The 22,781-nt window shown below is 44.9% G+C and overlaps 1 protein-coding gene across 2 annotated transcripts in view; it reads right to left on the bottom strand.

Annotated features, from left to right (window-relative positions):
* Positions 1–14,501, bottom strand: part of LOC121578396 (protein DDI1 homolog 2-like) — a 28,058-nt gene extending 13,557 nt beyond the window's left edge. Inside the window, exons 1-6 of one of the 2 annotated variants that reach the window (XM_041892757.2) lie at positions 14,093–14,501; positions 13,504–13,633; positions 12,920–13,201; positions 12,278–12,404; positions 11,970–12,097; positions 3,721–3,849 (exon numbers count right to left, since the gene is read on the bottom strand). In XM_041892757.2, coding sequence (XP_041748691.1) covers positions 3,721–3,849; positions 11,970–12,097; positions 12,278–12,404; positions 12,920–13,201; positions 13,504–13,633; positions 14,093–14,230 — 934 coding nt within the window. In that variant the 5' untranslated portion in view covers positions 14,231–14,501. The remainder of the gene's footprint in view (positions 1–3,720; positions 3,850–11,969; positions 12,098–12,277; positions 12,405–12,919; positions 13,202–13,503; positions 13,634–14,092) is intronic. The other variant, XM_041892756.2, reaches the window with a different exon arrangement.
* Positions 14,502–22,781: the final 8,280 nt, after the last annotated feature.

The raw sequence follows: 22,781 nt of genomic DNA, 5'->3' as shown, positions 1-22,781 counted from the left end.
TAGAATCACTACTCTCGACGGGTCTGACCTAGAGTATGTGGACAACTACAAATACCTAGGTGTCTGGTTAGACTGTAAACTCTCCTTCCAGACTCACATTAAGAATCTCCAATCCAAAGTTAAATCTAGAATTGGCTTCCTATTTCGCAACAAAGCCTCCTTCACTCATGCTGCCAAACATTCCCTCGTAAAACTGACTATCCTACCGATCCTTGACTTCGGCGATGTCATTTACAAAATAGCCTCCAACACTCTACTCAGCAAATTGGATGTAGTCTATCACAGTGCCATCCGTTTTGTCTCCAAAGCCCCATACACTACCCACCACTGTGACCTGTACGCTCTTGTTGGCTGGTCCTCACTACATGTTCGTCGTCAAACCCACTGGCTCCAGGCCATCTATAAATCACTGCTAGGCAAATCCCCGCCTTATCTTAGCTCATTGGTCACCATAGCAGCACCCACCCGTAGTCTGCGCTCCAGCAGGTATATCTCACTGGTCATCCCCAAAGCCAACACCTCCTTTGGCCGCCATTCCTTCCAGTTCTCTGCTGCCAATGACTAGAACGAATTGCAAAAATCTCTGAAGCTGGAGACACTTATCTCCCTCACTAACTTTAAGCATCAGTTGTCAGAGCACCTTACCGATCACTGCACCTGTACACAGCCCATCTGAAATTAGCCCACCCAACTACCTCATCCCTATATTGTTATTTATTTTGCTCTTTTGCACCCCAGTATCTCTATTTGCACATAATCTCTTGCACATCTAGTATTCCAGTGTTAATACTAATTGTAATTATTTTGCACTATAGCATATTTATTGCCTTACCTCCATAACTTGCTACATTTGCACACACTGTATATATATTTTCTGTTGTATTTTTTGACTTTGTTTTTTTACCCATATGTAACTCTGTGTTGTTGTTTTTAATCGCACTGCTTTGCTTTATCTTGGCCAGGTCGCAGTTGTAAACGAGAACTTGTTCTCAACTGGCTTACCTGGTTAAATAAAGGTGAAATAAAAAAAATAAAAAATTGGTTGTGCCACATTTAGCTGCAATGACTGCAACCAAATGCTTCCTGTCCTTGTTGATCAGTCTCTCACATCGCTGTGGAGGAATTTTGGCCAAGTCGTGCATGCAGAACTGCTTTAACTCAGTGACATTTGTGGGTTTTCAAGCATGAACTGCTCGTTTCAAGTCCTGCCACAACATCTCAAATGGGATTAAGTCTGGACTTTGACTAGGCCATTCCAAAACTTCAAATGTGTTGCTTTTTAACCATTTTCATGTAGACTTGATTGTGTGTTTTGGATCATTGGTCCTGCTGCATGACCCAGCTGCGCTTCAGCTCACAGACGGATGGCCTGACATTCACCTGTAGAATTCTCTGATACAAAGCAGAATTCATGGTTCCTTCTATTAAGGCAAGTCGTACAGGTCCTGAGGCAGCAAAGCATCCCCAAACCATCACACTACCACCACCATGCTTGACCGTTGGTATGAGGTTCTTACTGTAGAATGCAGTGTTTGGTTTTCGCCAGACATAAATGGGACCCATCTCGTCCAAAAGGTTGACTCAAGTTTGCCAAAAAGCACCTAGAAGTACCTGGATGATCATCAAAACTCTTGGAAGAACGTTCTATGGACAGATGAGTCAAAAGTATAACTTTTTGGACGACATGGGTCCCATTATGCCTGCCGAAAACAAATGTCACTGAGTTAAAGCAGTTCTGCATGCAAGAGTGTGCCAAAATTCCTTCACAGCGATGTGAGCGACTGATCAACAACTACAGGAAGCATTTGGTTGCAGTCATTGCAGCTAAAGGTGGCACAATTACTTTTTCACACAGGGGAATTGGGTGTTGCATAGCTTTGCTAATTAAATAAATGACATTTATTTTGTTATTTGTAAACTCAGGTTCCCTTTATCTAATATTAGGTTTTGGTTGAAGATCTGATAATTCAGTATAAAAAAATATGCAGAAATAGAGAAAATCAGAAAGGGGGCAAATACTTGTTCACAGCACTGTATATGGTATTTTCAAAGATATTGATAAAGGTTTACTGATTTAATCAAAGTGTTGACAATGGAGTAGTCAACTGCTGCTTTCTGTGTAGCAAAGCCCATGTTTAACACCTGCTTAATTCTTCAATCATACCTGTATTGCAGATAGCTGAAGAAATACACGACATGACCAAAAGTCGAACACCTCATTCCACAATCATGGGCATTAATATGGGGTTGGTCCCCCCTTTGCTGCTATAACAGCCTCCACTCTTCTGGGAAGGCTTTCCACTAGATGTTGGAACATTGCTGCGGGAACTTACTTCCATTCAGCCACAAGAGCATTAGTGAGGTCGGGTACTGATGTTGGGCAATTAGGCCTGGCTTGTAGTTGGCGTTCTAATTCATCCCAAAGTTGTTTGATGGGGTTGAGGTAGGGCTCTGTGCAGGCCAGTCAAGTTCTTCCACACCAATGTTGACAAACCATTACTGTATGGACCTCGCTTTGTGCATGGGGGCATTGCCATGCGGAAACAGGAAAGGGCCTTCCCCAAACTGTTGCCACAAAGCTGGAAGCACAGAATCGTCTAGAATGTCATTGTATGCTGTAGCGTAAAGATTTCCCTTCACTGGAACTAAGGGGTCTAGCCCGAACTATGAAAATCAGCCCAGACCATTATTCATCCTCCACCAAACTTTACAGTTGGCACTATGCAGTCGGGCAGGAGGCGTTCTCCTGGCATCCGCCAAACCCAGATTCGTCCGTCGGACTGCCAGATGGTGAAGCGTGATTCATCACTCCAGAGAACGTGTTTCCACTGCTCCAGAGTCCAATGGCGGCGAGCTTTACACCACTCCAGCCGACGCTTGGCATTGCGCATGGTGATCTCAGGCTTGTGAGTGGCTGCTCGGCCATGGAAACCCATTTCATGAAACTCCCGACGAACAGTTCTTGTGCTGACGTTGCTTCCAGAGGCCGTTTGGAACTCGATAGGGAGTGTTGCAACTGAGGACAGTCGATTTTACGCACTACAGCGGCTTCGCGGCTGAGTCATTGTTGCTCCTAGACGTTTCCACTTCACAATAACAGCACTTACAGTTGACCAGGGCAGCTCTAGTAGGGCAGAAATTTGACGAACTGACTTGTTGGGAAGGTGGCATCCTATGACAGTGCCACGTTGAAAGTCACTAAGCTCTTCAATAAGGCCATTCTACTGCAAATGTTTGTCTATGGAGATCGCATGGCTGTGTACTCAATTTTATACACCTGTCAGCAACAGGTGTGGCTAAAATTGCCGAATCTACTAATTTCAAGGGGTGTCCACATACTTTTGTATATATAGTGTACCTCTTAAAAGGAAGCTTGAAGCCTGTGGAAGTCAGCAGACTCTTACAGGATTCTTTAAAGGCCCAGTGCAGTCAAAATTAAGTTTTTACAGTGTTTAAGCTATTTCATATCGTAAAACAGCTGGTGAAACTAACATTGGAAAAGTGTGAAAAAATTTGATCAGTGTTCTTTCCTGATAGTTGCTGGTTGAAAATACAATCTAGCATTAGAATGTACCAGAGGGCACCAAAACTTTCGTAACCCCGGGGGGGCCTGTCTGGAAACTTTTTCTATTTGGCTGGCTACTCCATGTGCTTGTGGAAAACACTGCCATGTCGTGCATCCTTAGGAAAGGTAATCTCTGAGACATGACTTATACCCACCCAAGTGGACTCTGCCAATGATCTTCTGGGTGCCCACTCCCTTGGCGATGCCGGCCCACCGTCGGTCCACCAGACGCATTATGTTACAGCGCTTGGCACACGCCTGACTCATGATGGTCATCTGGGCCCCTGGATGAGCGGGAGCAGGCAACGGGAGAGAGAGGGGTGAGAACAAATAAAAGGAAGAGCTCTACCGACTTTTATTTGGAATGGCAAACCAGTTAAAAGTTAAACAGGAATATTTATATAATGAACATGAGTTTGGAGGGTTAAAACATAAATATTAAGGCATTAAACCTCCCTCTTAAAGCCTCCATTATACCAAAATTATATCTAAACTGGTTTTCCAGCAGGCTACTAAAGCCTTGTTCACATTGGCAGTTTTAGGTGACTCAAAATCCTTTTTTTTGCATATCTGTTTCTTTTTCCTGCAGTCTGAACAGCCAAAAAGCACATGGAATCCGATATTTCAAGCCACATTTCAAACCCCCTTTGTAGGTGGTTTGAAATCAGATACAAATCTGATTCCTGGCCATTCGACTTGTCTGAACGGTCAAATCTGATTTATTTGCCCTCAAGTTGTTTTTAGACTTATTTGGCATATCTTGTTGCTTGCTTGCTACTGTGGCAGCTAACTAGCTTGTTAATTGTTTACAAACAAATGAGTGAATGTGCTAGAAAGCTAAACAGCTACCTAGTTGACTGCTATGGCTAGCCAAAAAGGACTAGTTTTGAAAGTTGGATCATCTTATCCTTTGAGGCTTTAAATGTGTTCTTGCACTATGATTATTACATTCAAAGCAACTGGAAAACATCCATGGCAGGCATTGTTGTCACCGTTGCTTGTTACATAACTTCCGAGATATAGGAAGCACGAGCACCACCACCAATCAGCCTACACCACTGTGCACACAGCCGTCATTACTATGACAACGAGAGTAGATGTCACCAAATGACTGCTGTCTGAACACACACAAATCCGATTTGGTCACTTGTAACTTGCTGTTTGGACAGTCAGTATCCCAAACCGGATTTGAAAAACAAAACAAGGCTTAAGAGAGGCACATCCAATGTTCAAAAGGGGGGCTTTTTGCCATTATACAGATTAAAACCAACCATTTCCGGTGAATTGAAAATGGATTCCTTTTTAAAGTATTCAACTCCAATTTCATCCTCCAGAAGAGGCAGAACAAATATTACAGCAAATAACACGACTAAACTCCAATGTACTGATAGAGGAAATACCAATATATTTGGGGAAAAATGTATAAAGGACGGTATCATGTTTAAAAATTACACTGTAAATAAGGATGGTAAAATTGTCACACAAGCAATTAACAAATGTGTATGGAGATGTATGCTCAATATAAAAGTATAACCAACTCATCGCAGCTCTGCCACAAAAATGAAAGAGGCAAATGCTCAAAAGAGAAATAAATTAATTGGTTTGTCTGCCTCCAATGAAAAACTATGCATGGCTTAAAATGACTAGTACGAATGACTAGTACGAATCGTAAAATGTATCAGTTTCACTTAAGGTCGAGAGGTTTGACAACTATGCCGCATTAAATTTAAGATAGTTGGGAACAGATTGTTTATGTCCCAATACCATGCATGGCATGGGGTTTATGAACTGATATAAAAAATAAAATAAAACAATTGACACATCAATCTGTTCTTTTCAATTTAAACTATTATATAAAATTCTCGCTACAAAAAGAATGCTCAATATATGGGGCATTGAACAGTCAGCCCTGTACAGACTGCCACAAAGAAACAGAATCAATAGATCATCTCTTTTGGTACTTCAGTGGCTCACTTTTGGAGTCCGGTCCAAGAGTGGTTGCTCAGGAATCAGATGTGTGGAATAAATTTGACTAGTTGTGGAAAATACTAGAGGTCAAGAAAAATAAGGTGAGGAGCTAGTGCTGCCTATTACATGTGCCAAACAGGTGCTGTTAGATTACAATATAATTGTGACTGTTTGGGACACTTTAAACACTACATTATAAGCGTACCAGAGTCTGTAGTAATGTTGTAGTTGTTTTGCAAAGACTAAAAACAGTCGTATGCATGCGTGAATGCAATTCCCAAAATGGAACGGTTGATTTATTGTTTATGCTAATTTTTCAAGGGTCGCTTTATTTTGTCAAAACTAAAATGCTTGATTGCATTTTAAAATCATGAATGACTCATATGCTGTGTGATTTCATGAACAAATGAATGATTGATAGATACAGTAGCCTGTACAGGGGGGGGGCAATGTACGGCCCGCCGGGCACTTCAATCCGGCCTGCGAGACATTTTATTAATGTATTAAATATATTTGAGTTATGATTTTTGGCCTATAATTACTCATTCCATGACATACAAACAACCTCCAATAGATGGCGCTGTAGCCTGGCAGCGCGCTCTGTATTTGGGCCTACAGTCAGATTCAGAATGCGCTCAGTCATCAAAGCCACTTCAATGCTTGATGACTTTTGACGTGAAAAATTAGTGCTGCGAAAATGAGAAAAGTAGACTCTGAATGTCGTGTGTTTAAAGAAGAATGGACAGCAAAATACTTTTTTACCAACATTGGACATAAGGCTGATATGCCAAGAAAGTGTTTCCGTTTTTAAGGAATATAATCTCAATCGTAATTTTTCAAGCAAACATGCTAAAAGTGTGCTAAAGCTGGAAAATGTTGTCAAAGTGGTTGTAAAACTTCTCAACTTTATACAGGCAAGGGGGCTTAACCATCATCAGTTCATTCAGCTGCTCAATGACACAGAGGCAGAGCACCAGGCCTTGTTGTACCATTCAAATGTGCGCTGGGAAAAGTATTTTGCTATATGTGGGAACTGAGAGGGGAGATGGGTACATTCCTTGATACGGTTGGTAAAGCTGACGACTTCTCCGAGTTGAAAGACAGACTGGCTGGGCGACTTTTCTTTCAGTGTGGACATATTGGGGCATCTGAACGATCTACATGTGAAATTGCAGGGAAATTGTGTTTTTGTGCATGAACTGTATTCCAACGTGAACACATTCAAGGCCAAACTTATGTTGTTCTCCAGATAAATGAGCATTTTCCGACACTGGCCGCACTGAACGAGCCCACATCGCAGTGCCGCACTGAGACATACAGTAGCACTTTGATCAACCTGCATGCTGAGTTTTCCCACCGCTTCTCAGACTTCACCAAGATTGAGACTGAGCTGGAGCTTGTATCATGCCCCCTGTATTTCGACAGTGAGAAAGCACCACCAGACACACAATTGGAGCTCATCGACATCCAATGTGACAGTGCTTTGAAGGAGAAGTACAAAACAGCAACAATAGACCAGTGCTATGCTATGGCACACTGAATGAAACAACGTTTCCAAACATTAAAAAGCACGCCCAAAGGATGCTTGTTTTATTCAGGTCCGCGTGTGTGAACAAACGTTCTCAGTCATGAATTACAACAAATCCCGTCACAGGTCAAATTTAACAAATGACCACTTGTTAGCTGTTCTGAGAATCTCTACATCAAAGATGACACCAGACTTTGATGCCCTTGCCAAGAGAGGTGACCAGACCCATTGTTCACATTAAGACTTGAATAACCGTGACTGGGGTAGGCAAGGATTATGCTTTCTCATGGTGATGGTTATGCAGTGAGAATTATCCAGCAATGAACATGGATACAGGTAATAACTAATCAGTCAGATTTGGGCTGAGGTGATTGGATAACTGTAAATATGGCTCACAATGGAGATGAGAATTGTTCCTTAATATGCTTTCAAAAACAGACCATTCCAAATGAAATGGATGCTCTTACCATATGTTTAACTCAAATTTTAGAATAGTTATTTTTTTTCTTCACATCTGCGGTTATATTTTGCATATCTCCAGTCATATAATATATATATTTTAAAATGTGCATATTGTGACTAAGTTTGATTGTACTTTACAAGGGTAGAGATGCAGGATCTCTGTGTGCGTTTGACTGTGTCTGTGATGTTATAAATTATATCAATTTTGTGAAAAATGTGTTCACAAAAAAACAAGGGTAGAGATGGTACAAGGGTAGAATTGTTCTGCAAGCATATGTACACCTACAGTGCACTAGTAGTTGCGTGTCAATGTGAAAATGAATAAAGGCCTCACATGTTTTGTCACGCATATAGTATGTGGCCCTTCACTTGGTTTCAAAAACTCAATGTGGCCCTTGAGCCAAAAGGTTGCCCACCCCCCTGCTGTACAAGTATTGAAATATAGGCCTAAGTATGTCATGGTATTAAGACTAACCAGGATGCGCTCTTAGGCCTAGAGCTCGTTGGTGGTTATACAAGGCTGCTATACTAAGCCTACTAATGATAACGACATTACTTATTATTATAATGATGATCATAATAATACAAATAAGAAGAAGGAGATCAAGAAAAAGGAGGGTTGTTATTATAAATATAATTTGTCTGACAATTTAGAACAATGTAAACACTAAAATTATAGGTAATCCCAGAGAAGCTGTTCTAACGAAAAACAAGTTTAAAGCCTTTATTACAGCATAGCAAAGACAAAAAACGTTGTGAAATCATGTGGCTGCGTGAGGCTTGGTGCTCACGGAATCAGTAGGCTATTAAACACTCAGGATCTGTCTTATTTTTTAAGATACAGTGGCTTGCAAAAGTATTCATCCCCCTTGGCGTTTTTCCTATTTTGTTGCATTACAACCTGTCATTTAAATTGATTTTTATTTGGATTTCATGTAATGGACATACACATAATTGTCCAAATTGGTGAAGTGAAATGAAAAAAATAACTTGTTTCCAAAAATGTTAACAAATAAATAACGGAAAAGGGGTGTGTGCATATGTATTCACCCCCTTTGCTATGAAGCCCCTAAATAAGATCTGGTGCAACCAATTACCTTCAGAAGTCACATAATTAGTTAAATAAAGTCCACTTGTGTGCAATCTAAGTGTCACATGATCTGTCACATGATCTCAGTATATATACACCTGTTCTGAAAGGCCCCAGAGGCACCAAGCAAGCGGCACCATGAAGACCAAGGAGCTCTCCAAACAGGTCAGGGACAAAGTTGTGGAGAAGTACAGATCAGGGTTAGGTTATAAAAAAATAGAAACTTTGAACATCCCACAGAGCACCATTAAATCCATTATTAAAAAATGGAAATAATATGGCACCACAACAAACCTGCCAAGAGAGGGCCGCCCACCAAAACTCATGGACCAGGCAAGGAGGGCATTAATCAGAGGCAACAAAGAGACAAAAGATAACCCTGAAGGAGCTGCAATGGATGGCGCTAAATACAGGGAAATTCTTGAGGGAAACATGTTTCAGTCTTCCAGAGATTTGAGACTGGGACGGAGGTTCACCTTCCAGCAGGACAATGACCCTAAGCATACTGCTAAAGGAACACTCGAGTGGTTTAAGGGGAAACATTTAAATGTATTGGAATGGCCTAGTCAAAGCCCAGACCTCAATCCAATTGAGAATCTGTGGTATGACAAAGATTGCTCTACACCAGCGGAACCCATCCAACTTGAAGGAGCTGGAGCAGTTTTGCCTTGAAGAATGGGCAAAAATCCCAGTGGCTAGATGTGCCAAGCTTATAGAGACATGCATCTTCAAAGTGGTAGGCATGTTGTGTAAATCAAATGATACAAACCCCCCAAAAATCAATTTTAATTCCAGGTTGTAAGGCAATAAAATAGGAAAAATGCCAATGGGGGGGGGGTGAATACTTTCGCAAGCCACTGTATATATGGATGATTTATAAAGCCAGGCACATTTAACAGTTAGGCTATTGATTAGAGACCTAATTAAGTTGGGGTTTCACCTCTCCTCACTTTTCGTAGACAATTAAGGCAAGGGCTGTTTTCTCGTCTCCCAACTCTGCTGCTGCCTCCACCGCATTGTTCTCAACAACAATATGCTGGCTAACTTTGCTATTATGCACATAGCAACATTTTCTAGGAAAAGGCACCAATTCAACAGCACACTGATATTTCAGAACCACGGACAGCGACCGCTATCAAACGCAGAGAAAAGTCTGGACTTGAACCCGATCTAACATCTTTGGAGAGACCTGAAAATAGCTGTGCAGCGACGCTCCCCATCCAACCTGACAGAGCTTGAGAGGATCTGCAGAGAAGAATAAGAGAAACTCCCCAAATACAGGTGTGCCAAGCTTGTAGCGTCATACCCAAGAAGACTCGAGGCTGTAATCACTGCCTAAGGTGCTTCAACAAAGTACTGAGTCTGAATACTTATGTAAATGCGATGTCCATTTTTTTTATTATATCAATTTTCACAAATTTCTAAAAACCTGTTTTTGCTTCGTCATTATGGGGTACTGTGTGTAGATTGATGAGAAAAAAAAAACAATTTAATCAATTTAAGAATAAGGCTGTAATGTAACAAAATGTGGAAAAAGTCAAGGGGTCTGAATACTTTCCGAATGCACTGTACACACTGAGTGTACAAAACATTGAGAACACCGGCTCTTTCAATTACAAAGCCTGACCAGGTGAAAGCTATGATCCCTTATTGATGTAACCTGTTAAATTCACTTCAATCAGTGTAAACGAAGGGGAGGAGACAGGTTAAAGAAGGATTTTAACCCTTGAGACAAGGTTTGTGTATGTGTGCCATTCAGAGGGTGAATGGGCAAGACAAAATATTTAAGTGCCTTTGAAAAGCGTATGGTAGCAGGTTCCAGGCACATCGGTTTGTGTCAAGAACTGCAACGCTGCTGGGTTTTTCACGCTCAACAGTTTCCTGTGTGTATCAAGAATGGTCCACCACCCAAAGGACTCCCAGGCAACTTGACACAACTGTGGGAAGCATTGGAGTCAACATGGGCCAGCATCCCTATGGAATGTTTTCGACACCTTGTAGAATCCATGCCCTGACGAATTTAGGGTGTTTTGAGGGCAAATAGGGGGGAGGGGGTGCAACTCAATATTTGGAAGGTGTTCTTAATGTTTTGTACACTCAGTGTATATGCACACTGAACAAAAATATAAATGCAACATGTAAAGTTTCATGAGCTGAAATAAAAGATCCCAGAAATGTTCCGTACGCACAAAAACATTTACTCTAAAACTTTGTGCACAAATTTGTTTACATCCCTGTTAGTGAGCATTTCCCCTTTGCCAAGATAATCAATCCACCTGACAGGTGTGGCATATGAAGAAGCTGATTAAACAGCATGATCATTACAGAGGTGCACCTTGTGCTGGGGACAATAAAAGGCCACTAAAATGTGCAGTTGTGTCACACAACACAATGCTACAGACGTCTCAAGTTTTGAGGGAGCGTACAATTGGCAGTACACGTCCAACCGGCCTTACAACCGCAGACCATGTGTAACCATGCCAGTCCTGCACCTCAACATCTGGCTTCTTCACCAGCGGGATATTGTAAGACCAGCCACCCGGACAGCTGATGAAACTGAAGGGTTTGCACAATCGAAGAATTTCTGCACAAACTGTCAAAAACAGTCTCGGGAAAGCTCATCTGCATGCTCGTCGTCCTCACCAGGGTCTTGACCTGACTGCAGGTCGGCGTCGTAACCGACTTCAGTGGGCAAATGGGCCACTGGCAAGCTGGAGAAGTGTGCTCTTCATGGATGAATCCCGGTTCAACTGTACCGGGCAGATGGTAGACTGCGTGTATGGCATTATGTGGGGGAGCGGTTTGCTGATGTCAACGTAGTGAACAGAGTGCCCCATGGTGGCGGTGGGGTTATGGTATGGGCATATAAATATATAAAAAGGGGGATTAGAAATGATGCAGGTAATGTTATTTGATAGACTTCAATTCTATCTGCTAATTTCATAGGAAGGGGGGCAGGAGAGGAGAAGTAGGGAAGGGCAGGCAAAAACAGATGGGGCACATGTATGGAGTGTGGGCAAGCAAGTTGGAGGGAAATATTTTTTTATCAAGAGATGTCAGAGGTGGTGTAGAGAGAATATGAGCATGTGGATGAAAGAATGGGAAACAGGAGGGAGGAGCCAAGAAGGTTTACAGCTGGGCGGCAAAATACAGACAATTGTAAAATATGGAAGACTGAATAGTAGTGGATATAGCTAGAATATCATCATGAGAGCAAAGCTGTCAAACCTAGCCAAGGCAAACTATACTAGACACCACAAAACAAAAGACAAACCCTTAACTGAATTGTCTCCCTATTGCCCTAGTCAAAGAAGCCTTTGCTTTGCACTGAGGAAGAAAATAATAGCATTCATTACCTGAGTCAACAAAAGCTTTCACATGGTACCCGTTGACTATACAGTTGATGTAGAGCATAACCACCTGGCCAAAGCTCTCTGGGGCCTCCTCCATTGCAATGGTCATATTCTCCTCTACGTTGTGCTGCCTGAAGTACAAATTGTGTGTGATTATGTAAGGAAAGCAACATGTACATGAATACCTACATTTCTCAAATAGTTCAGACAGAGGGCATAAGTCAATACGTAAACTAGCACGTTGTTTCCAGAAGAGACCCTGACTGATGCCGTCTCCCTTTCCCCTCTTGGCTGTGTGAGTGTGTGGGTACCTGATGTCCTCCTCTATCTTGGCCTGGGCCTCCATGTCAAATGGGTCGGCAGTCAGAAGCCGGATCCTCTCCTGCTCTCTGCGAGCCCGATCCTGCTGCTGCTCCAACAGCACTTTGGTGAAACGCTCTACGGGAGGCAGTCAGAAACATGGTTAGAGATCCTAGTTGAACACTTAAAGGGATACTTTGGGATTTTGGCAATGAAGCCCTTTATCTACTTCCCCAGAGTCAGATGAACTCATTGATAGCATTTTTATGTCTCTGCCTCCAGTATGAAGGAATTTAGAGGTAGTTTCGCCAGCCAATGCTAATTAGTGTTAGTGCAATGATTGGATGTCTATGGTATCTACTAGCATGCTAGCAGTAACCATAGACTTCCAGTCATTGTGCTAATGCTAGTTAGCAATTGCACTAATGCTAGTTATCAACTTCCTTCAAACTGCATACAGAGACATAAAAATGGTATCCACGAGTTCATCTGACTCTGGGGAAGTAGACAAAAGGCTTCATTTCCTAAATCCTGGCGTTTCCCTTTAAGGCCCATTAGTCGCATTGATATCTAACCAAAGCCTTTATAATGACAAGATATTAAACACCGAAAGAGAAGGTTTGATGCTATCCCCTATCCCCACTTCCACTCACCCAGATCTCCACTCAACAAGGCCTCAGCCAATGGCGGATTGCGCTCCTTGAGCAGGGACAGCTCGTGTGGATTGGCCAAGAGCATCTGCTGCAGTAAGGCAGGGTCATCCAGACCCTGAGGAGAGGAGGCAGAGCCCGGTAGGGATGGGGGTGCAGCAGGGGGTGGAGAGCGCTGCTGCTGTGAGGTTGAGGCCTGTTGCTGCTGTCTACGGGTGAACCGTTGACTGGAACCAGAAGAGGTGCCGGGGACTGTGATGGAACTGAAGTCAATACGTGGCATACCTGGAGTAGAGAGAAGAAACAGGGAGGGTAGAAGAGTGTCAGCAGGACAGTGGGTTCCAGGTTCAGTGAGATGATGCCAGGTTGACAACTGGGCTGAGATAATAAAATAGTGAGCCATTACTGAGGACCAATAAATAACCAAAATAGTGAAAACTTAAGTGCAGGGTTAATAGATCTGTTAAACACTCCGGCACACCAAACTCTCACTAGAGCAGCCGGACTCCTCCCATAATTCAGACCTTGTAACAGGGCAGGGATCGTTTTCACACCTGTTCTGTCTCGCCCAACAGCGTTGACCTTACCTGGGAAGGCTGATTGTGCTGGTGGTGGCCTTCTGTCTGCCTGTCTAAGCACCACCACATCTCCATCCTTAAGTCCATAGGTCCCTAAAGCACGGGTCAGGTCTTTCAGAGGCTGCTCTGCATATGTGATCTGAAGAGAGGGAAGGGAAGGGGGAAAGGGAAGGGGGGGGGAATGACGCAAAATAAACATTCCCTTTCCACACTGGCCGAAAAATAATGGCCAGACTACCTTAATTGGTTAGCTAGGTGGTTAATCAAAAGGTGGCAAGCAAACCAATGGTCAGCTTGACAGGTAATGTTATATGAGTCAGTAGAAGTTGTTGTGTTCTTAGACTGTTGACACATGATCATAGGCTAGCTAAGTTAGCTAATAACTAACGTTAGCTAGCGACCAGACGAATAATACAGTTAATTCTGACTAGCTACGTTAATTTATTATTTCTAGCTAGCTACTACTGTCAAGTCTGTCTGGATAATTAAAATGTTGAATTAGCTAACTGGCTGATATAAAAAAATTCTAGATGTAACGTTAGCTGCTAACACGTTTATGCTAAGCCAACTAGTTAGCATGTTTTAGCTAGTGGTTCACCTGAATTTCCCCAGCAGGGATTCCTGATTCTAGTTCACACAGAGCAACAAAATCTCTAAGTTCAAGCTCTGGAGACACATCAAGAGCAAATGTGATTTCCGAGCGGTCATTCGGCGCGCAGAAAACGGTTACCAGCATCGCGCTTTTGGGCAGGGTCACTTGAACCCGCTAGTCACTTGCAGTTTGTTGACACTAGCTAGCGTGTTAGCAAATTTTCCGTGGCTAGAATTTCAGTATCGTTGTGAACGCACACACTTCTGTTTCAGTCAAAAGCTCAATGAAGATAATCTAATATGACATTTTGAAGTATTCACGGACAGTAGCTAGCTAGGTAAATAAACGGAGGACTGCTGTGTCTTATCAAATACTGATAGCTTCTTCTTCTTCTTCGGTGATGTTTAACGGCGGTTGGCATCCTAAATGTTGTATTACTGCCACCTACTAGACTGGAGCATAACTCCCTTATATTTTGCGTAAAAAAATGTTATTTTATTTATTATTTTTTATTTATTATAAAATACAACAAATACCCTACCATCTAATACTACACTCACACAAAAAAAATGTTTTTACCATTATACTTTTTATAACTACCATACTCCACTATTTAAATTATGTATTCCTACTTCAGGCCAACAGCCTGAAGGGCTGGGACTCCACCACTTAACAGACCCTGTAACTCTTTTGATGTCAAGTCTCACACACCCAAATACCTCTCTGCAGCTGCCACCCCTGCAGTACAGTTGATAACCATTGCTATAAATGCCAAAAATCAAATCTTACTGAAACATATATCACTTGTTGGTTTATCCCTCTGTACTGGTACATCTCTACTACTCACACCATTCCTCTCAGGATCCCTCCCCCTTGACCCATCTTCCTCTACTTTCTTCACTGCCTCAGCATATGACAACTTCTGCACTACTCTAACCCTGGAAACCTCAACCTGCCTCCCTCGCACCGGACATTTCGGATCCCGAGCCCCATGGGCACCCCTACAATTAACACATACCACTACTTTCCCCAATGCTAGACATTCCTTTGTCTTATGCCCTTCTTCACACCTAGGAACCTCCCTCCTACACACTGCTGCCACATGCCCATAAGCTTGACACCTGTAACAACGTAATGTAATCGGCACAAAAGCTCGTACCGGATAACTTATATATCCTAACATGACTTTGTCGGGCAAAGACTCAACATCAAAACTCAAAAGAACAGACAATTACTATTCTGTTTCTCCACTAACGCCAACCTGTCTGCGTTGCACCAAATGACGAGCATCACAAACACCAGGAATTTTTCACCCACCCTGAAACCACAAATGGATCAGCCAAAAGCCAAGGAATCACTTTTTCCAAAAACTTCACTCCTACTGTCACAGACTCATCTTTATCCTGACCCTCGGTGCAAAGCTCGGGCTCCGAGAACTTCACCACACCTACCACCTACGATACTTCGCCCTCATTCACTTCCATTTCTCCTCCTGTCTTCAACTCACTCTGTTTACACTTCCTACCATTCTTCTTTAACAAACCATCTCCCCTTTCCCCGCCATTTTTTACTGACTCAAACTCACCCTCTTCCTCCCTATCTCTCTTAGACCTCCACTGCCTCTCCTTTTCCCGCCATTCCTCCTATGTATTCTAAGTATGACTCCTTATGATAGTACTTCTCCTGACATACATTTAGTTATTGCCTTGTCAAGGGATGACATTTCTGTTATGTATGGTACGACATGCTGTACGTCGTACTGTACGTTGTTATGGTTTACGACAGTGTGCTGAGTTACGGATGAATGGGTTGTCAGAATGTGTGGCACATGTCATTAAACGACAGAGTGATGTACAATGTGAAACTGTGCAGATGTCCGTTCTTCTACAACTAGGCTAGATATAACATTGGCGACGAGGATGGCTGAATTCAGTTTACCACCGCCAGCACCATTCCTCGCCGTGCCTGGCGAACCTCCAGTCCCGTGGAATAACTGGCTTGATAGTTTTAACACTTATCTAGAAGCTATGGACTTTTCTACAATCTCCGACAAGCGGAGGACAGCACTGCTCCGTCACTGCCTTGGTACAGAGGGACAGAGGATTTTCAGAGCGCTTGGATCGGCTCCTACATTCACTGCTGCAGTCAGCCTCTTACGGAACCACTTCGCGGGGAAAGAGCGAGTGCTCCTCCGACGCTACCGGCTACGGAAGAGACACCAACGGCCGGGTGAGTCCATTCAAAGCTACGTGGCTAATCTGAGGGATTTGGCTAGCTCTTGTAACTACGGGACACTTCAGGACGAGATCATCAGGGATCAGTTGATAGAGGGACGTTATGTGAAAAGACAAGGGAGAAACTGCTTTTGGAATCGGATAATTTACAACTAGATGGAGCTATTAAAATAGCACTCCAGGTTGAAGCGGCGTTGGAATGCTCTTCTATGCTAACAGACAGCTCTGCAGCATACACTCGGCCCCCAGCCATTCTCACACAGCAGCTTCAGCCCGAGCAGGCGCACTACAACGATCACGCGCTGCGCACGCCCTCCCGCGTCGATAGCTGCATGGACACAGACACCGACATGCCCGTGCAGCAGGCACACAGACAAACAAACAGAAGTAGCTGTGGCAACTGTGGGGCTAGCTCTCACAATTCAAGGGCTTCAAACTGCCCAGCCCGTGGAAAAATATGCAAGAACTGTTCAAAATACAATCACTTTGCGAAAGTGTGTCATTCTGCCCCTGCTACTAGCTCCACCCAGAACAGGCCCTTAGTTTCATCTCACTCTCAACATGAACACACGGAAATCCGAACCGTCTCCACCAACCATGTGTCATTCAGGACATGCACTGTGCAGCTGGGTGAGGTGGGTTTGCCTTTGCTGCTGGATACTGGCGCTGCGGTGTCGTTGCTCAACCTTGCCACTTACTACAAGTTTTTCAGTCACCTACCACTCCAACAGCCCTCCACTGCCCTGTGTGGGTACGGTAGATCCAAGATAGACATTGTAGGCACCCTCCAGGTCCCAGTACACTACGGCACCAAACATCTGCCATCATTCACATTTCATGTTGCAAAGCGGGGTGCCAACCTCCTGGGCCTCGACCTCTTCACAGGCTTGGGATTCACACTGAGAGATGACAGTGGGTCAGCTATCTACCAGGTTACCTGCACATGGCAACAGAACTGGCCGACTCTGTTTGATGGACTGGGCTGCCTCACAGCCTTTACTCACAGGCCCCTAGTGAATCCGGAAGTGACCCCCAGTCATGCAGCCCCTGCGGCGCATTCCCTTTGCACTGCGTGATGACGTCACAAAAGATCTCCAGTCACAGTTGGATGCAGGCATCATTGAGCCAGTCAACGCTGCCCCCTGGATTTCAAACTTGGTCATTGCAACCTAAATGTCCGGTGGAATCCGGACCTGTGTGGATCTCCGTGCTGTGAACAAGGCCGTTGTCCCGGATAAGTATCCCTTGCCTACAGCTGAGGAGCTGACCGCACAATTCCATGGCTCCACGATCTTCACGAAGCTTGACCTTCGTCAGGGTTATCTTCAGGTACCCCTCCATGCAGCTAGCAGAGACCTCACGGCCTTTGTCACACATGCTGGCGTGTTCAGATATACACGCATGCCTTTTGGACTTAGCTCCGCCCCCAGCTGCTTCCAGAAGGTGATGAGCACCATCCTCGCTGGAATACCTGGGGTGGCGGTCTATCTGGATGACATCGTGGTCCACGGCCCTGACCTCCACATCCATGATTATCGACTCCACAGAGTATTCAGTGCTCTACTGCGGAACAACCTGACCCTTAACGGTGGAAAGTGCACCTTTGCAGCTCCAGCCATCGAGTTTGTGGGCTTCCGCCTGTCGGCCAAAGGCATTGCCCCACTCATGTCGAACATTGAAGCCGTCCACCGGATCCCGGAACTGACCTCAGCCTCTCAGGTGGCCTCATTCTTGGGCATGACAGCTTACTACCTCCGGTTTCTGCCCCACTACTCTCAGACCACAGCGCCCCTTCGCCAGCTCCTCAAGAAGGATGAGCCATGGGCCTGGACGGCAGCCTCCTCAGACGCGGTCCGCTCACTGAAGAGCCAGCTCACCACAGCCCCAGTCTTGGCTCACTTTGACCCCGTCTGCCACACCATTGTCACATGTGACGCCTCAGCTGGAGCACTCGGAGCTGTCCTCTCACAGCTGCAGAATGGCATTGAGAGGCCCGTCGCCTTCGCCTCAAGGGCCCTGAGCCCCACAGAACAACGGTACTCTGTGGGCGAACGAGAAGCACTGGCCTGTGTCTGGGCGTGCGAAAGGTGGCACCTCTACCTATATGGCCGTCTGTTCACACTCCGAACCGACCACCAGTCCCTCACAACGCTACTGTCAGCATCAGGAACTGGCCACAAGCCACTTCGGCTGCACAGATGGGCCGACCGCCTCAGACAGTATGACTATCAGCTGAAGTTCACTCCGGGGAGGGATAACGTGGTGGCAGACCTCCTCTCACGCTCCTTTGACGCTCCTACTCCGACCGTCTTGCCAGACGACAACGAAACAGAGCTTGTACAAATGCTCTACGCTCCTCTTCAGTCAGTCGTCTCACTGGAGGAGCTGAAGCAAGCATCGGAACAGGATCCCACACTGTCTACCCTGCGCACCTACATACGCACTGGATGGCCAGCACGTGTGCCGGAAGAGCTGGCGACTTTCGCCAGAGTGAAGCACGAACTTTCTTGCTGGGAAGAAGTCTGTGTCTCTCGAGGGTTTTGCACTGTGGTCCCGAGTGGCCTGCGTGCGCGTGTTCTATCCATGGCGCACGAGGGTCACTTGGGCATAGTGAAGGTCAAACAGCGATGTCGAGACCTTGTGTGGTGGCCAGGCATCGACCACGACATTGAAGCCCTGGTCAGGGATTGTGCTGCATGCCTCCTCAGTGGGAAAACAGGACAGTCCGCCCCACCCCCCCTGCAGCCTCTCGCATGGCTGTCCCACCCCTGGGAGCACATCCAACTGGACATCTGTGGCGAGATCCATGGACACGCAGTCCCTCACCATCAGCGCTTCCTGGTGGTGGTGTATGACCTCCACTCTAAGTGGCCAGAAGTGGTTCCTGTCGGAACTGTCACAGCACAGGCCATCGTGGACATCCTAGACAGCCTGTTCACAAGGTGGGGCCTACCCCTCACCCTTACCACGGACAATGGGCCCCAGCTAACCTCTGCCGAGTTCTCCTCATATCTCAGCAACAAGGGAATCAAACACATCCGCACGGCCTACTACAACCCACAAGCTAACGGAGGGGTGGAACGCTTCAACCAAACGCTGAAGAACGGCATCAGAGCGCACCTGGTCCAGGGGTGCACGTTCCAAAATGCTTTGAATCAAACGCTAATGCACTACAGAGCAAGCAAACACACAACAACACAGGTCTCCCCGGCATCCCTCATGCTAGGTCGTGAGATGGAACTGCCACTGGACAGACTCAGAACACAGAGAGTAGCAGAACCGGCGACTAGGCGCACCCAAGAACAGCAGGCAGTGACCAGGCACCAAATAGCAATGAAACAGCGTTTTGACAAGGCACACAGGGTGAAGAAGTCGATCATCCAAGTGTCAGACTGGGTCCGAGCCCGACGGCCTCAGCGGTGCAACAAAATGGCCTCATTCTGGTCGGACCCCTTGCAGGTCAGTCGACAACTGGGGCTCTCCACATTCATGATGAGCAATGGATCACGCTGGCACGCCAGCCGCCTCAGAAAAGTCCCTGCCCCTCAAGGAACACGAAGGCACACAAAACAGACATGCAGGCCAGAGACGCCACCGGATGGACCTCCTCCACCACTACCACCTGAGCCCCAGCCTCTGTGGGTTCCCCAAGGGCCAGAGCCACAAGCGGTGGCGGTTGAAGAAAGGCCTATGCGGGCACGAACTCGCCCTGCTTACCTGGGGGACTACTTAACCTCTTTTCATTCTTAGGCTCCGTTAGGTGTCTTAGTCAAACTCCAGGTTAATGGACTGAACTGGCTAGTTTGGAGAGTCCATCCGTTTAAGGGTTAATGTTTATTTCTTACAGGTATCACTCTAGGTTCTTGCCCTATGGACATTTTATATATGGTACCAGTCCCTGGTTTTGGAAAGGGGGGGGAAATGTTATGTATGGTACGACGTGCTGTACGTCGTGCTGTACGTTGTTATGGTTTACGACAGTGTGCTGCGTTACGGATGAATGGGTTGTCAGAATGTGTGGCACATGTCATTAAACGACAGAGTGATGTACAATGTGAAACTGTGCAGATGTCCGTTCTTCTACAACTAGGCTAGATATAACAATTTCTCCTCCGACTCCCCCTACTCTTCCAATTTCCCCCACGTCCAATACGATAAATTGTACTGATTTCTTCATTATGTAGACCCTCAAACGCTGAAGTCAGACATGTTTGTTTTCATGTGACGCGCATCAGTCATCCTACTGATAGCTAGCCTATCTGGTTCCTTTACGAACCAGTTTCTCATTGCCTTATTCTTCTTCTTCGTGTGAATTTCTGGCAGACTAGACGCTGTGTTGCGTATTGCTGCCTTTCACAGGTCGGAGCGCGGGATTGCACATTTTGGGAATGTGAAAATCTTAAATTGCACCACCATCTATCCCTGCACCTACATTGAACTAAAATGTAAACGCAACATGCAACAATTTCAACGATTTTACTGAGTTACAGTTCATATAAGGAAATCTGTCAATTGAAATAAGTTAATTAGACCCTAATCTATGGATTTCACATGACTTGGAATACAGATATTCATCTGTTGGTCACAGATACCTTAAAAGGTAGGGGTGTGGATCAGAAATCCAGTCAGTATCTGGTGACCACCATTTGCCTCATGCAGCAGGACACATCTCCTTCGCATAGAGTTAATCAAGCTGTTGATTCTGGCCTGTGGAATGTTGTCCCACTCCTCTTCAATGGCTGTGCGAAGTTGCTGGATATTGGCGGGAACTGGTACACGCTGTGGTACACGTCGATCCAGAGCATCCCAAAAATGCTCAATGGGTGACATGTCTGGTGAGTATGCAGGCCATGGAAGAACTGGGACATTTTCAGTTTTCAGGAATTGTGTACAAATCCTTGCAACATGGGGTTGTGCATTATCATGTTGAAATATTAGGTGATGGTGGCGGATGAATGGCACGACAATGGGCCTCAGGATCGCGTCACGGTATCTCTGTGCGTTCAAATTGCCATCGATAAAATGCAATTGTGTTCGTTGTCTGTAACTTATGCCTACCCATACCATAACCCCACTCCAACCATCAGCAAACCGCTCTGCCACACGACACCATACACGCTGTCTGATACAGTTGAAACCGGGATGTGGCCATCGAAGGTGATAATTTGCCCACTGAAGTCGGTTATGACGCTGAACTGCAATCAGGTCAAGACCCTGGTGAGGACGACGAGCATGCAGATGAGCTTCCTTGAGACGGTTTCTGACAGTTTGTGCAGAAATTCTTCGGTTGTGCAAACCCACAGTTTCATCAACTGTCAAGATGGCTGGTCTCAGGTGAAGAAGCCGGATGTGGAGGTCCTGGGCTGGCGACGGATACACTTGGTCTGCGGTTGTGAGGCTGGTTGGACGTACTGCCAAATTCTCTAAAACGACGTTGGAGGCGGCTTATGGTAGAGAAATTAACATTAAATTCTCTGGCAACAACTCTGGTGGACATTCCTCCAGTCAGCATGCCAATTACATCTGTGGCATGGTGTCGTGTGACAAAACTGCACATTTTAGAGTGGCCTATTATTGTCCCCAGCACAAGGTGCACCTGTGTAATTATCATGCTGTTTAATCAGTTTCTTGATATGCCACACCTGTCAGGTGGATTAATTATCTTGGCAAAGGAGAAATGCTCACTAACAGGGATGTAAACCAATTTATGCACAACATTTTAGAGAAAGAAGATTTTTGTGCATATGGAAAATGTATGTGATCTTTTATTTCAGCACATTAAATATTGGACCAACACTTTACAAGTTACGTTTATAATTTTGTTCAGTATACATAACGCCTACTACCTCTTGTGCTTACAAATAAATATATTAAATGAGATTGACGCATTGATGTAATTGACAGTTGTAAACATATTTTGAAGCTATACTTTGTTCACTCAAATGACAACAGAAACAGAAACTACCTACAACCTTACCTTTTACTTTATGATAAGCATAAGGCTGTGTTTACACAGGCAGCTAAATTCTGCTCTTTTGTCCTATTGTTAACCTAACGTAGCAGGTGTAAAGAAAACACCTGAGTGAAGTTCTCACATCCGGTTTTCAGCGGAAAAGTAAGCTAGGTTGAATTGGCTGTATCCCTGAAAACCGGATACATCCAGTTGTTGGCAATTTCGCCAAGGGTGCCCTATTATTGGCCAAAAAATGTTTAGTGATCCAATTGACATTTTAGCAGACGCTCTTATCCAGAGCGACTTACAATTAGTGAGTGCATACATTTTTCATACTGGCCCCCCTTGGGAAACGAACCCACAACCCTTGCGTTGCAAGCGCCATGCTCTACCAACTGAGCTACAGGAGGGCCAGGAGAGCTGATTTGATTTGTCTGAAGACCAATTAGTGGCAAAAGATCAGAATTGGTCTGCCTGTGTAATAATGCATTTACATTACTAATTTAGA

This window comes from Coregonus clupeaformis, chromosome 12, assembly GCF_020615455.1.
Source record: "Coregonus clupeaformis isolate EN_2021a chromosome 12, ASM2061545v1, whole genome shotgun sequence".
NCBI classification, from domain to species: Eukaryota; Metazoa; Chordata; class Actinopteri; order Salmoniformes; family Salmonidae; genus Coregonus; species Coregonus clupeaformis.
This window is presented reverse-complemented; position numbering and strand designations above follow the sequence as displayed.